This window comes from Heterostelium album (assembly GCF_000004825.1).
Source record: "Heterostelium album PN500 unplaced genomic scaffold PPL_scaffold14, whole genome shotgun sequence".
Lineage (NCBI taxonomy): Eukaryota > Evosea > Eumycetozoa > Acytosteliales > Acytosteliaceae > Heterostelium > Heterostelium album.
In genome coordinates this window covers 186,958-199,573 of record NW_008805076.1, presented here as the reverse complement: position 1 = coordinate 199,573, position 12,616 = coordinate 186,958, and the positions used below count along the sequence as shown (strand labels likewise).

The following is a 12,616-nucleotide window of genomic DNA, read 5'->3' as shown; positions in this document are numbered from 1 at the left end:
TTTATTTATTTATTTATCGGATATATATGATTTTAATTTAAATAAATTATTAAAAACTATTTTTAGAATATATATTATATTATATATAGTATGTGATGTATTGATGTGTTGTTTTGATCTTCTGAATGCAACAACAATTCGAATCGATGGTATAAAAACTTGGTTGTGTCAATACAAAGATGATACACTAATTAGGTGTGTGTTGAATGGTTATTAAAAGAGTTTTTTTTTACACAAAGCTAAACTTAAAAAAAAAAAAAAAAAAAAAATCAAAGAATAAAAAAAAAAAAAAAGGCTTTGGCACTATGATCATCAAAAAATGACAAACATAATTATTCATTCATTTCATCTTTATTTATGATAATTATTAGTTACAAAAAAAAAAGATGAATATATTAGCATCAGCATCACAATCGATTTGGTGGAAAATCGGTGGTTTGTCAGCTGCCTCCGCTGTTGGTCTTGGTGCATTCGGTAGTCATGGTCTGAAAAAGAAAGTTAGTGATCCTGTTAAATTGGATTATTGGAAAACAGCTTCTCACTATCATTTACTACATTCAAGTCGGTAGCATACCATTTTAACATTATATTTGTATAGATTTTAGTTAGATTATATTAATTATTAACACTCACGTGATAAATGAACGAATGTTACTGATATTATAGTTGCAATTATGATGGCACCATTTTCCAAAAACCCAAATTTTGCTGGTGTTATGTTTACTTCTGGTGTTGTATTGTTCTCTGGATCCTTATATTATATGACTGTTGGTCAAAAGAAAATGGTATGTTGTGTTGTGTTATATTTATTTTATTAACTCATTTTAAAAGTATTAATTAATTAATTAATTTAAAAATAAAAGGGATTTGTACCACCAATCGGCGGTGTAGGTCTAATTGCAGGATGGTTAGCTCTAGTTTTGTAAATAAATAAACAAATATAATCCATGGATAACATAAAAATAATCAAAGAATAATAATAATTATAGAACAAAAAAATAAGGGGTTTAATATATTTAACTTGATTGTGATTATCATTAAAAAAAACAATATCTTTGGAAATAATATAAATAACTTTAATAAATATATTATAAATGTACATTATCATATGGTTGGTTTGTTGGTTAGGTGGTTATGGATATGGATATGAAAATTTCAATACTCTTGAAATATTTATAAAGGTTGGATGTTGAACTTGTTGAACGTTGAACACTTGAAATTTTGGTTGGATTGTGTGTTGTATTATTAATAAAATTATATATATTTTAAACAGAAGCTATCTATGCAAGTCTATAAAGTTAGTTGCTTTGTGAAACTTTTTTTTTTTTTTTTTTTGATATCTGATTTTGATTTTAGATTTTAATTAAGCTTTCTATAGTATCTAAACTGGTTGGCTTGATCAATATATGATCAATGAATGGTGTGATTCTATGTATATATGGGAATGTACTGTCGATGATGACAACAATTATTTTCTTTGACTTCATCTCTGATCGCAGAGAAGAGAGATTGCCAATGAATTCATTGATCGCTTGATCATATGAGAAATCTATAAAAACAAATTCATAGTTTGATTCTACAATATTTAAAATATCTTCTTTCTGGAAAGAATGGAACTATTATTAGTATTTGGAATTGATAATGATGATATATTATATTGTTGATATTTACCAATAAAAACTTTGGTACGAAATCACCGTGACATTGGAATCGATGCCAAACTTTGGAAAGCATTTGTCGTCGGTAGTAATTCGGAGAGATGGTAAGGATTCTTCGGTTGTAATTGTAGTTTGGCGGTAGATTCGATACATAGGAGGAACTAATGGTAAATTTATAGGTTGATCCGCTCTGTCCAATTTGAATAGAACCTCCCATCATTTGAATAATGTCCTGACATTGCTGAATTCCACTATCAATCTCTACGAATGGCTGTTCCACTTTTTGTACTCTTTCAGATGATAATGATAATTTAATTTCAAATTGAATAGTTGTGAATACATTATTATTGCTGTTGTTGTTATTGTTATTGTTATTATTTGATGTTGAAGTAGTAGTTGTTGTTGTTGTTGATGTTGTTTGACGATTTTGATTATTATTTTGTAAAAGATTAACTTGTAATACTAATGCTTTAATATCTTTGGTTGAATTTATACTGTTTTCAAGTAGATTGATGAGAATCTGACGAAGTAGAGACATATCACCATTGATAAAGGTTGGAAGTTGGTTGTCGTAGATCGGCAGTATTTCAATGCCGTGTTTCTGTGCGATTGGCGATGTTAAGAGTAACGATTGTTCAACGCAATCGGTCACTTTCATCAGGTCGTACTTTAGTTTGAGTGTAGGTAGTTTGAGGTTGGGAAGATCTATCAGTCCATCGACAAGCGTCTGAAGATTGCTACTGACTCTGAGTATCGATTCAGCTACGCCTTTACTCTTGACATCGGAATCGACCAACGCTTTCGACATGTTGACGATGCTGTCGATCGAGTTTTTGACGGGTGCCGGTATTTCCGGGCGATTCGACTTGTTGCGAATCAAAAAGATGAATACTTTCGTGTCTTGAATGAAGATCTCTTTTATCATGAGATCAACGTGGAACGACTGATGTCCATTGAGCAGTGTCGCCGAACTCTCTTTGAATGTGATGTTCTGGCGGTATTTCACGATGTGTTCACTCATGTAGTGTTCGAAAGTATCGCCTTCGCGCATTGTATCGGTGATGAAAGGAAAGAGAACAGAGATTGGGTATTTTTGTTTCACTTGTCGCGAGTTCATCGAGAAGAGTTCCAGTGCCGACGGATTCATCTCGGTGATTAGTCCGGTGGCATTGACCTTGATGATTCCCTCGCGTGACGATCTCGACAGCGTCGACGTCAGATTCTGTTGTGATTCCAAACTTTTGGTGTCTTCTTCCTGGCGAATGTAGGCAGACAGAATGTTCGCCATGACTCGCAGTGTGTTTTGCTCGCCCGAGTTGTAGTCCTTCTCTGTTTTCGCTGCGACACAAACGAATCCAAACGGATGGTCTGTGGTACCGCGAATGTACTCGGCGGTCATCGACAGCATTCCAAGTCGCTGGAAGATCGGCGTCAAGTAGTGTTGATAGAAACTAGAGTAGATCGATGGACGACAAACCAGCCGCATCGAACTCTGGTGGATTAGCTCCATCATGCGCGCGGTGGTGTCGTCCTCGCCAAAAGGCGACGATGGTGGATCTTCAAAGCTGTGTTGGTCTGCCGAATGTACATCTTCATAGGTGTCGGTGGTTGCGCCGCCGCTGCTGTGTCCACCACAGAGATTGATACACTCTTGCCAGTAGCCAACTGGCAAGCGAATCGAAGTGTTGTTCGTCTCGATGATAACATTGTACTTCTGAACGATATGCAGCAGGTTGGCATCGTCGGGATCGACGAGGAACAACACTGCGCAGTCAGAGAGCAGTGTGAACGCCAGTGATTTCAAGACGAGCTTGTAGTAGTCGAGTGACTTTGTTTGGTGGTCGATTGCCGCCGACTGGCTATCGATGATGCGCTGCGGTGTGTGAGTCAGCAGGACACTGGAACAACGCATCAGAGCTTCCTGCTGCTTGGTGAATGTCTTGATCTCATGCTTGGCATGCCACATCTCTGTGACGTCGATACACGAGCCTGCATAGCCAATAAAGTTGCCAGAGACGCCAGAGTAGCGCGGCGATCCCGTATCGATAATCCAACGATAGACTCCATCGTGTCGCCGTTTCCTGTATTCCAGCTTGAATGCTTTCCGCTCGAGCAAGTAGCTGTGCCACACTGAGAATATACGCTCCTTGTCGTCCGGGTGAATAGTGTTACTCCAACCATCGCCAACCTCATTATTCGAATCCTCCAGCGATACTCCGGTGAATTCGAAATACTTTGAATTCAAATAGACAAAGTTTCCGCGCGCGTCAGACATCCACATCATGAAGGGAGCTGTATCTGCCAACACTCGAATGATACGCTCCTGCTGTTCTTCAGCAGCGTCTGGAGCATTCTCATCAGGACAAGGGAATATCACAGCAGATGGATCTCTCTGTTGTTGATGTTGTTGTAGTTGATGATGATGTTGTTGTTGTTGATATCCTCCTCCTATTCTAATTGGTTCGTGTTCCATCGTAGTTGGCGTAACCGGACGTGTCTCTGTGAAATTTGAATTTTCATGTGCTGCTGCTGTTGCTTCCAACTGTTGAATTCTCTCTGAGAGCAAAGAAATCTTTTTGTTTTATAATAAATATATATATGTTTTTATGTTTTTGTATTTGTTATAAAATATATATATATTTTTTTTTGTTTTTTTCATTAATCAATATTGCTTTAAATATTTTAATTGCAAATCAAAATTTTGTTTTGAAAAACAAACAAACAAACAAAAGTACATACAATATTATGTAAATTATCAATCTCTTCAATATATGTATTATTATTATTATTATTAATGTTATTATTTTGATAAATTTGGTGATGATGTTCCATTTTTTTTTTTCAAATATTTTTGCGAGTCCAGCAAATGAAGTAAGCTGGTTGTGTAGATTGGATCGATCTTATCGTTGTATAGTTATATTTTTAAACTTTTATTTTCCTTTTAATTAAAAAAAAAAGTAAATGTAAAATTATAATCCAAACAAAGGTTAATTTTCCAAGTCAACACTCGATTGGATCGATCGTCCTTATTCGCTCCACTTCTATCTACAATCCCAATACCAAATTCTTTCTTGACAAGAATATTTATTGTTGTTTTACATTGAAATCAAACATCTAAATCTACTATATTATTAAATTAATGATCTATTTGTACGTAATATAATATGATGACTATTTCTATCTTCTCTATTCTTCTCTATTCTTCTCTATTCTCTCTCTATTCTGAAACTACTAATGCTACTACTAGGTTAACTAAACTAAAATAAACTTTAATTCGATTCAATTTGAATAAACTATAATTAAAAAATAGTTTTCAATACTTTGAGTATGTTGTATTGTGTATTGTATTGTATTGAATGATTAGTAATATTAAGAAAATGTTTCACCAAACTTGGTGAATAATAATAAAATAAGTTAAAGGGTGTGTGAATGCATAAAAATAAATAAATAATTATGATATTAAATGTCTGACACACTGACAAAGAAAATGAAATGGTTTAAAAAAAATTAAAAAAAAACCAAATTAAACAACCAAAATTGATTTTTTTTTTTTTTTTGGGGGGGATTCTTTTTTTTAGTTTATGTTTAGTTCTTTCTCCTTTGTTTGTTTATTGTTTTGTTACTGAAATCATCATTTGAGAATCGTGTTTGTATGTGTTGTTTGTGTTGTTTGTGTGTTGTTGCGAACCACAAACAAGTCATTTTGGTAAACAACAATCACACTCTTGTTTGCATTTTTGTATTGTCTTACAACGATCGCAACCAATAAAAATCGGATAACATAACATTTATGTTGGTTTTCACTTACCCACTCGCATTCTGATTAGGTGTGTTATCATTCATTGGAGGTAAAGGGAGTGGTTGTTTTGTTGTTGTTGTTGTTGTGTTGATTGTTTGTTTGTTGTTTTTGTTTACTTATGATTATAATCATCACTAACTTCTTAGTGAAGATCCAAAAAAATAAAGTACGAACCAAAATTAACTTCTGTAGAATTTTACGATATAAAGTTTTTCATTAAATGCTTGTCTGTATCCAACCACCTGAAATATAGTAGTGATTTGATTAATATAACATATCACGTCATCATCATTCTCTCTAAATATATATATATATTAATTACTTTGTGTTTAAAATTATATTTCTTCATGATTGCCACCACTTCAGCTGGTTTATTTTCTTCAACCAAAACAATATAGAAACATCCTTTCTCTGATAGTATATTCTGTTTTTATATATGTGTATGTAATGTATTGTATTGTATTGTTGTTTAGTTATATGTAATGTAATTTAGTGTTGTTTATACATACACTTATTTGTGGAAGTAGTTTATCTATTACTTCACGACCGTCTATTCCACCTGCCCAAGATGCGGCGATACCACCTTGCTCGATCTCTTCGGATGGCGTCGGAACGTAGGGAGGATTGAAGAGCAGTACATCTACATTGCCAAGCAGTCGGTCTATGCCACTGAGAAACGAGGTGTTCACTACATCGAGACGCACGTTGTTGTGTGTAGCTGTTCGGGTGCTGGTCATTGCAGCGATCGGGTTGATATCGGTCGACAAGAAATAACCATCGTTATTGAGTAGCATCGATAGATAGCTGATGACGAAACCACTGCCCGATCCAATCTCCACGGCAACGAGTGGTCGCAATCCCTTCAGATACTCGACATCCTTCTTTAGAGCATCAATAAACAGAAATGAATCTTGTGCTGGTTCATAGACATTCTGATAGTCTTTTGAACCCAGATGACTCATATTCGGTTCATTTGGAAGATCATTACTATTTCCACTCATTCTCTAGTACTACTAAAATTTAAAACTAAACAAAAAAAATGAAAAAAAATCAGAATTTAATCTAAAAAAAATTTCGATTTATGACAAAGACAGATTGATTTTACAAACTAAATTGTGATTTATTTCATGTTTTAAATTTAAATATCCTATTTATCAAATTAATAATAATAAATAAAAAAATAAATATAGAATTTTTTTAAAAAAGATTATAATTCTTCTACTATCTAACAAAAATATTTCTAATACAAATCCTATGTTTTTTTTTTCCTTTTCTTCTCCTGTTAAAACAAAAGAGTTTTTTTATTCTTGATTAAAAATATATATTTTTAATAATTCTTTATACTTCATCAAAGTTGTTGCTTTTAGAACCACCACAACGATTTGTAGATAACACGTCTAATTGGAGCTGCTACTCCATTGGATCCTTGTTCACCCGAAAAACCTTGTGTACCATTGATTTTGGATGAAGATGAAGATGAAGATGAAGATGATTGACAATTAAAATTAATATTTCCAAGATGTTCTTTAAAATTATAGTTTTTAAAAAAATATTAATTTTTAATTAGAATCTCTATACAAATATATTTTTCTACATACTAAATAACATTTTTTTCTTTTTGAAATCTCTATCTGAACTTTTATCTTTTTATATATTAACTGATCAGAATTCTCAATATTTATATCTCAGGAGTAATTTTTTTAACCAATAAACAATTTAATACAAATTCGAAAATAAGGTTACATAAAGTTTTAAAACTTTCTATATATTTTATCAATATGGAGAATTCATTGGAGTTATACTAAATAAAGTTTCCAAATTCAATCTATTTCATATCAAATGAACAAATTGAATTTCATCTTTTCAACTTAAAGAAATTTTTGATTTCTTAAAATAGTAGATTGTTTATTGTTTTGAAGACACAAAAAAATTTAGGTTGAAATTTCTCTATTTATTACAAATATACAAAAAAACTACAACAATAACAACAACGACTTATACAATCATATTGAACGTAAAGGTGGTGGTGGTGGTAATAATGATGAGTACTCAATGAATCTCAACTATTTCAACAACGGTGGTCAATATTAAATTACTCCCAACAAACAAATTTTTTTTTTTTCAATACAATAAAATAAAAGTTTTTCTTTTTAACATTCCATAATATATAAATCTTTTTTTATATTTTTCCTTTTTTTCAATAATGTTAATAATAAATTTTGTACTGTTTATTCTCATTCATAAATTTATTTTTTAAATATTCATTCCACTTGTTGATTGTATTTTTTACTTTTCAAATATTGTATTTTGGTTGGCTGTCACCACCATTTGAAGACACCGTGTGAAATAGGAGCTGTTACTCCATTGGTTCCTTGTTCACTAGAAAAACCTTGAGTGCCATTGATTTTGGAATTCAATTTGAAAGAAGAATCATATTCTATTGATGATGATGATGATTGACAACTAAAATTAATGAAACCCAAATTTTCTTTAAAGTATTTGTAAAAAAAATTAAAATTTAATTAAAATCTATTTTATATTTGTTTTTTTATAACATACTATATAACATTTTTTTTTTCAAAATATATCTAAATTCCACTCTAATCTATTAAATTAATATATTCCGAAGTTTCTATTTTTTTTAACTATAAATAAAATTCCAATCGAAGGAAATTATTATTGTTTACTTGTAAACATGATCAAACAAATTAAAATTTGTTAATTTTTATCAAAAAGGAGAATTCTTCAATGTTTTATGTATTAAGTTTCCAAATTCTAACCCTCTCCATTGAATAATTTGAATTTCATCGATTTTTACAAAATTTATTTCCTTTTTAAGAATTTTGTGGGATTAATAAAAAATTGTTCATCTTAAAATAGTAGATTGTTTTGATTTATTAAACAGCACGGAAATAGAGATGATGATATTTCTTACTAAAGTGATTTTAGTTGTTTTTTTTTGATACTTATTCCACCAATTTAATGCAATTCATGATTTCCAAAATTAGATTTTGTTTTTTTTTTTTTCAAAAATAAATTGTGTAGATCAACGACTTTTTTGATTTTATGTTTTTATATAATAATTTGGTTAGAATTCTTTTTCTTTCTTTCTTTTCCTTTTGTATTTTTGAACAAGCTTATCACTTTATTGTTTAGATTGTGAAGACTTTTGTAAAGAATAATCGAGTATTGATAAGAAAATAAATAAGATACTTATGTTTAAAATTAATAATAATTTTTTTTTACAAAAAATAAAAACAACACCCGTTTTACTATAATTGGGCTGGGAAAAACTAAAATTTAAAATAAATTTTTAAAAAATTAAAAAATCTTAATTTATTTTTTAACTGCAATTGCAATCTTTAAATTAATATCACTTTTTTTATTTAATTATTAATAATAATTTGCTTCTGTTATATTACGTACTCTAAAAAAAGATATAGATTAATATTATATTTATTTTTATTATTAATTATAATAATTTTAATTTATTTATTTTATATTTATTAAATAAATTAAATATTCGAAGGATTGATAAAGTTTAGTTTAGTTTAGTTTTGTTTCAACTCTTGAAGATTAGTTATTAAAGTAAAGGATTGTGTTTAATTAAATATAATATTACTATATATATTTTATGTTAAGTTTTATAATTCATCTTAATAAATACTTACGAAAAGAAAAAGTAAAAGAGAAAGAATAGAGAGATAGAGATAGAGAAAAAGAAAGAAAGATTGTGATAATCAATAAACCAGATCAGTTTAAATCAACAATGCTTAAATGGCTAAAGACTAATTATGATAAATATATAAGTGGTGCTGGTGGTGCCAACACCTACGATCAAGTGCGACTGAGTGTTGATATCGAAGAGCAGCTGCATCAACATCAAAAGAAACAACAACAACAAGAGCAACAGCAGCAGCAACAACAACCACAACATGGAGATGAGCTATTCGACGATGACTCTGAGAAAACACCAATCTTAGTGCTTGCCTATCTCTTTTTCATTGTGATTGCCAGTGTCCTAGGAATGGGTATTCTCGGACTACCCGTTAAGCTGTCACAGTCGGGATTCACTCCGTTTCTGGGGTCTTATACGCTGTGCTATGTTATGCAGGTGTTGTCGCTGTTCTTTGTCATTGAGATACTCCAACGATGCTATGCCATTATCAGAGGTGAAAATCCATCGATTATCGGATTGAACACATCTCGTGGTATCAGTATTAGCAACGGTATCAGCAACAGTAACGGTAGTGATCATTCTCCACTTGCCAGTCCTGGAAGTAGCGGAAGCAGCGGTAGTATCAGACGTAAACGATCGCCATCTTCGACATCCTCTTCATCGGCAATGAACAACACTGGTGAGGATGCAGCACAATCCACTGAAGAATCTATGTATATCGGTGGATTAGGTGAGCAACCCAATACAGAGGAAGAAGAATACGAAGAGCAGCATGCTCAAGGTATAATTCTAACGGGAATGCATCATCATGATAATCATCTTGGTGAAAGTCAAGATTTCGAAAAGATAGATTTAAATCAATCACAATCTGTTCAAGCCGCCAATGGTTCCGTAGCTCAAGTCACTCCGAATCTTCATTATCTTGGTTTGAAATTCCTTGGTACCGCAGCACATAGAGTATTTATATTTTCTGTAGTATTACATTTGTAAGTAGTTGGATTTGAATTTGAATATCGATATGTTTGATAGATTCGATTAAAAACTAACATCAACTCAACTCTTTACTAGTACTGCTATTTTGATTAGTTATGGTTTGGCAGCAGCCATGGCATATAGTAAATTAATAGTTAGTGAAGAACAACAAAACTATTTTATATTACCTACGATTGTTGTGTTCACTTTGATTGTTATCTTTGGATCGTCTTCTCTACAGCATATCATTACATTCTTTACGTTTGGAAAGGGTACTTTGCTAATTGCCATTGTGTTGATTACTGGTGTCGTAGCTAATCACGTTCGACTCGAAATATCCAATGATTGGGCGTATGTTGGTCGATCTTTTTTGATCTCTACGGTTGCCCTTGGTGGAGCGTCCGGTGTGATTCCCGTTGTATTCCCAAAGATAATATTCTCACGCCGTGAGATGTACAAGTGCTATGCAACGGTTTTCTCTGCACTGACCACTGTGTTCCTGTTGAATATTTGTTGGTGTTGGTTCTTGTTGCGTATCATTCCACAGATGCCTGACGCCACTAATCCGAAAGCACCGAATCTCTACGATGCCGGTAAGAATTCACAGATTGCAACGATCCCATTGATGAAGGTGATTCACGATTACTACCCGCAGTATCTCTGGATTGCGTGGGCTGTCGATATCTTTATTGTCATCTCTATCACCATTAGCTACATCACAGTGGGAACTGGTTACAAACAGACACTCGACGGATTCTCTGTTTCCTGGCGATCTAAATCATTGCAAAATAAACAGAAACAACAACAGGAAGATGAACAATCATTTAACAATCGTATTGAAGTCGATGATGATCAACAACAAGAAATACAACACCAACAACACCAACAACAAGGATATAATGGATCGAAACCAAATAGATTACCAGGATTTCTTTGTACTATTGGTAATGCCATACAGAGAAAGATTGACTGGGTAAACAATCAAATCGATGCAAAGGAGGTACAGTCGGTGGACAATGTCGGTTCGACCAATGTTAAATATCCAATTCGTGAATTCGTATTCTATATATTTGCATTTGGGTTCATCTTAACGGTTGCACTCTGTAATCCAAAGGGATTCCTTATGATGCTTGAATCTGGTGCATCTCTGGGTCTCAACCTACAGGCTGGACTCTTTGCAGTGCTCATGCTGAATTTCTCACGAAAGGCATACTCTCACTTCCCGATTCCTCTTCCTCTTCACAACTATATATTCAAACTACGTTATATTGTGCTAGTTTACTTCTCATCTGCAGTACTCTATGATATATTCGAACTAATAATCAATTAAATGAAATTAAATAAATAATATCTTTAATGATTTTGATATATTTTATAGACGTTTCCCAACCACTGTAAAAAATTAGAATTCTTGTTATTAATTTGAACAAAAAAAATACTAATAAAGTTAATTCTTTCATAATTTTTAATTAAAATGAAATATTATAATATTACACAGGAACTTTTACTATATAGGTATTGGTTACCAAATGTTCCGTATTTTTCCCATTGATCTTTAGTCCAATACTGGATTGGGAGTACAGTTGTTCCGTTAGTACTTTGACCCTTATGAACTATTTAAATTGATAGTTTCTTTTGAACTATTTAAATTAAGATTTTCAAGATTTTCTTTAAATTTTTTAATTAGATTTTTTTTAAAATTTAAAGAAAATCTGTTATACTTACCAAGCAACATTTTCAAAAGTTTAAATATCTATCAATTTGAATATTTCTTTTTAATTGTTTTTATATGATTTTTAAAAAGTTCAAAATGTATGTATTTATAATCATAAAAAATAGGATACATTGATTTCAATAAATTTAAATTAAATCTAGATTAAATTCTAAATTAAACTTGCTATTTTCAAGATTCTATTTTCATCATCCAATAAACTTCTCTTTTAAAATTATTTTTAGTTTTTTAAGGGAGGTCATTTTAACATTCTGATCTGTTTATAATTTAAAGATAGAATCTTTAAAATAATTTGTTTTTTATATAATTAGAAGGGTTTTTCACTCTAGAAGTTGAATGAATGTTTCCTATAAAAGATTATTTAAGAAATTGTAAAAAAAAAAATCATAAATTATATTGAATTTTGTCAATAGACTACGATTTTTAAAATTTAAACATAAATATTTATTTATTGTTTGTTGATTAAATAAAAATTTTTATTTAATAAATTGTAATTTAAAATTATTACAATATTGTGCAGTCTCCTTGAGGTTTATTCAAATATGCCCACCAATCATCAGCCATACTATAAGTTAAACCATTGGTACTTTGTTGAGTAGCAGCACTTTGTGAACTGTTAACTTTGATTGTTTCTTTGGTTAAAGATGAAACACTGTTCATATTAAGATTTTCTAGATTTTCTTTAAATTTTGAAAAAAATTTAATTAATAAAGTTATTTTAGTAAAAGTGATTCCACTACTTACTGTGCAACATTTCAAAAGTTTTTAAAATAATA

General features: G+C 31.2%; 4 protein-coding genes across 4 annotated transcripts; 2 read left to right on the top strand and 2 right to left on the bottom strand.

Annotated features, from left to right (window-relative positions):
• Positions 1 to 386: 386 nt before the first annotated feature.
• On the top strand, positions 387 to 1,209 carry PPL_10453 (DUF423 domain-containing protein; the record flags this gene model as incomplete). Its single annotated transcript, XM_020581228.1, has 4 exons — positions 387 to 561; positions 667 to 785; positions 864 to 922; positions 1,182 to 1,209. 4 exons carry the CDS (start codon positions 387 to 389, stop codon positions 1,207 to 1,209), a joined length of 381 nt encoding a protein of 126 aa, XP_020428015.1.
• Positions 1,210 to 1,352: 143 nt separating this feature from the next.
• Positions 1,353 to 4,490, bottom strand: PPL_10452 (uncharacterized protein; the record flags this gene model as incomplete). The annotated part of the gene is made up of 4 exons (XM_020581227.1): positions 1,353 to 1,601; positions 1,672 to 3,422; positions 3,801 to 4,230; positions 4,398 to 4,490. 4 exons carry the CDS (start codon positions 4,488 to 4,490, stop codon positions 1,353 to 1,355), a joined length of 2,523 nt encoding a protein of 840 aa, XP_020428014.1.
• Positions 4,491 to 5,636: 1,146 nt separating this feature from the next.
• PPL_10451 (uncharacterized protein) lies at positions 5,637 to 8,026 on the bottom strand (the record flags this gene model as incomplete). Its single annotated transcript, XM_020581226.1, has 7 exons — positions 5,637 to 5,699; positions 5,780 to 5,881; positions 5,967 to 6,461; positions 6,851 to 6,981; positions 7,056 to 7,100; positions 7,796 to 7,920; positions 8,013 to 8,026. The coding sequence occupies 7 exons, from the start codon at positions 8,024 to 8,026 to the stop codon at positions 5,637 to 5,639; spliced, it is 975 nt and encodes a 324-aa protein (XP_020428013.1).
• Positions 8,027 to 9,226: 1,200 nt separating this feature from the next.
• On the top strand, positions 9,227 to 11,438 carry PPL_10450 (uncharacterized protein; the record flags this gene model as incomplete). The annotated part of the gene is made up of 2 exons (XM_020581225.1): positions 9,227 to 10,122; positions 10,205 to 11,438. 2 exons carry the CDS (start codon positions 9,227 to 9,229, stop codon positions 11,436 to 11,438), a joined length of 2,130 nt encoding a protein of 709 aa, XP_020428012.1.
• Between the last annotated feature and the right edge of the window lie 1,178 nt (positions 11,439 to 12,616).